General features: G+C 31.4%; 1 protein-coding gene across 1 annotated transcript in view; it reads right to left on the reverse strand.

The window, feature by feature from the left end:
- Nucleotides 1-2,500, reverse strand: part of LOC137643275 (protein turtle-like) — a 701,767-nt gene that overhangs the window by 289,291 nt on the left and 409,976 nt on the right. The window contains 1 exon segment of the mRNA XM_068376115.1: nucleotides 583-713. Coding sequence (XP_068232216.1) covers nucleotides 583-713 — 131 coding nt within the window.

A 2,500-nucleotide genomic window follows, 5' to 3' on the forward strand; every position in this document is an offset into this window, starting at 1 on the left:
TCATATAATTTAAGTTTCTTTTGAATCTTTTGCACAGATACTGCGACGTTTCTTGCTCTACAGGCTATTGTAATTCATCTTATCAAAATTATATATTTATATATATACACATACTGTATATATATATATACATACATATATATATATACATACATATATATATATATATACATACATATATATATATGTATATATATATATATATATATATATACATATATATATATATATATATATATATATATATAATTTTATTTTTGAGAAAACCGTATAAATTCCTTAAGCAACGGAAAAGTTTGAACATCAAAGCATTTACATTCAACGGAATAAGGCATACTGCGTACATACAATTTTGAGCATATGTATAAATATGTACAAAAACCATAATAAGGCATACATACGTTTTTGTATAGTATCTAAATGTCTATTTTATTAGTTGAAATCTATATATTGATGAAATTGAATACCATCTATATTTTGTGAAGTCATAATGATGAAAGCAAACCCACTTATGATAAGACAAATCAAATGAGAGAGAGAGAAGTGTAACCTGAAGTTGAGGGTAATTCTTTTGATGCCTACCTCGTGGTACCAGAGGATCCTTGATTCCGGAGGATTGGCCTTGATGACGCACTCGAAATACACGTCCTCGTCCTCCTTGATGTTATCAGGATCTAGAGCAGGAGCCAATCTAACTTCGACCTTAGGCGCAACTGTAAATGGAAGGGGGATGAAAAGTAGGGGACGGTGTGTCGTTTATTGCCGACTAAACTCATTTATGATCTACTTAGTTTCAAACTTGATGATACAGTGATAAATAAGTTCGCTCTGAGAGAGGTCCTACATTTCTATCTAGATGAGTTATAGTTTCGCCGATGGTTTGTATGTTATACATACATAAATGAATGAATGAATGAATGAATGAATGAATGAATGAATAAATAAATAAATAAATACATACATACATACGTGTGTGTGATGAAAATCAATACCATATTATAATCAATAGAAATGAACCTCTACCTCACATACATAAATACTCACACACACACATATATATATATATATATATATATATATATATATATATATATATATATATATATATATATATATATATATATACATATTTATGTGTATATATATATATGTATATATGTATATATATATATATATATATATATATATATATATATATATATTTATATATATTAGTGTGTACAAATATAACCGGCAAATAAATATATCTTTTGGGACTTGATATGCATGGATGTGTTGCACATGACAATTCTAAAATAGAAGATTAGTTCAAGCTGAGAAAGCTATCCGTTTTGACACTTATAAAGTAAAAGGAATATATGTGCAACAATGGGAAAGTGATTGCAACCTGGAAAGCAAAAAGGAGCAAAAATGCGCATGACTAGAATAGGTGTAGTGCATGCAGTATGAGGAAGACTTTGGGGTTAGGAGAAAAAAGTATACATGTCTTAGCTCACGAATTGTATGAGGAAGACTTTGGGGTTAGGAGAAAAAAGGATACATGTCTTAGCTCACGAATTGTATGAGGAAGACTGGGGTTAGGAGAAAAAGGGATACATGTCTTAGCTCACGAATTGTATGAGGAAGACTGGGGTTAGGAGAAAAAAGGATACATGTCTTAGCTCACGAATTGTATGAGGAAGACTTTGGGGTTAGGAGAAAAAAGGATACATGTCTTAGCTCACGAATTGTATGAGGAAGACTTTGGGGTTAGGAGAAAAAAGGATACATGTCTTAACTCACGAATTGTATGGGTAAGATATAGAGTGGAAAAGGTAAAATTTATGAAAATGAGTGAGTTTTAATCAAGAATAGACAAGGGGTTGATCGTGATTGATTGATTGATTAATTAGAAGTTCTCTGACTGTGAAAGATATTCTCTTTTGAAAAGTCAGAATTTGTGAAATTAGTTTTGAATATATTGAAATTGGAAGTGGCGGCTGTTGAATAATGGATTGCAATTGAGAGGTAGCAAGAATAGAACGACATACAAAGTTAATTATTAAATGTGGCATACTTCAATACTTCGGGGAGCGCTGAATAAGAGACTGATCAGGGATCGTAAGGAATCCCTATACATAAGAAAAGTGTAGGAATAATGGATGATAGGGTTAATTGCTGCACTATATTACGGTCAAGGTGATAGAAGCGACTGTTATAGTAACATGATTTTACTCAAATTACCAGGGATGATAGCGTGAGCAAGTTGTATAGTCGAAGGTTTGATAGAGGAATAATGGCGCACGTATTTGAGTAAAGATAAGAACAGTTACATTAGAAGTTACAAAGTATATATACACAAATAATGTGGCACACAAACACCTAGAAAACGCTTTTGAGAAAATAGATAGAAAGACAATGTGATGAGTTTTGAGGCATACAAACCATTATTAACACTATTATAACTTTCCATGATGAAAGCAATGTATATGTAACATTATGGCTTCGGGAGAGGGGCTCG

The sequence above is a fragment of the Palaemon carinicauda genome, chromosome 6 (assembly GCF_036898095.1).
Source record: "Palaemon carinicauda isolate YSFRI2023 chromosome 6, ASM3689809v2, whole genome shotgun sequence".
Classification (NCBI taxonomy): Eukaryota; Metazoa; Arthropoda; class Malacostraca; order Decapoda; family Palaemonidae; genus Palaemon; species Palaemon carinicauda.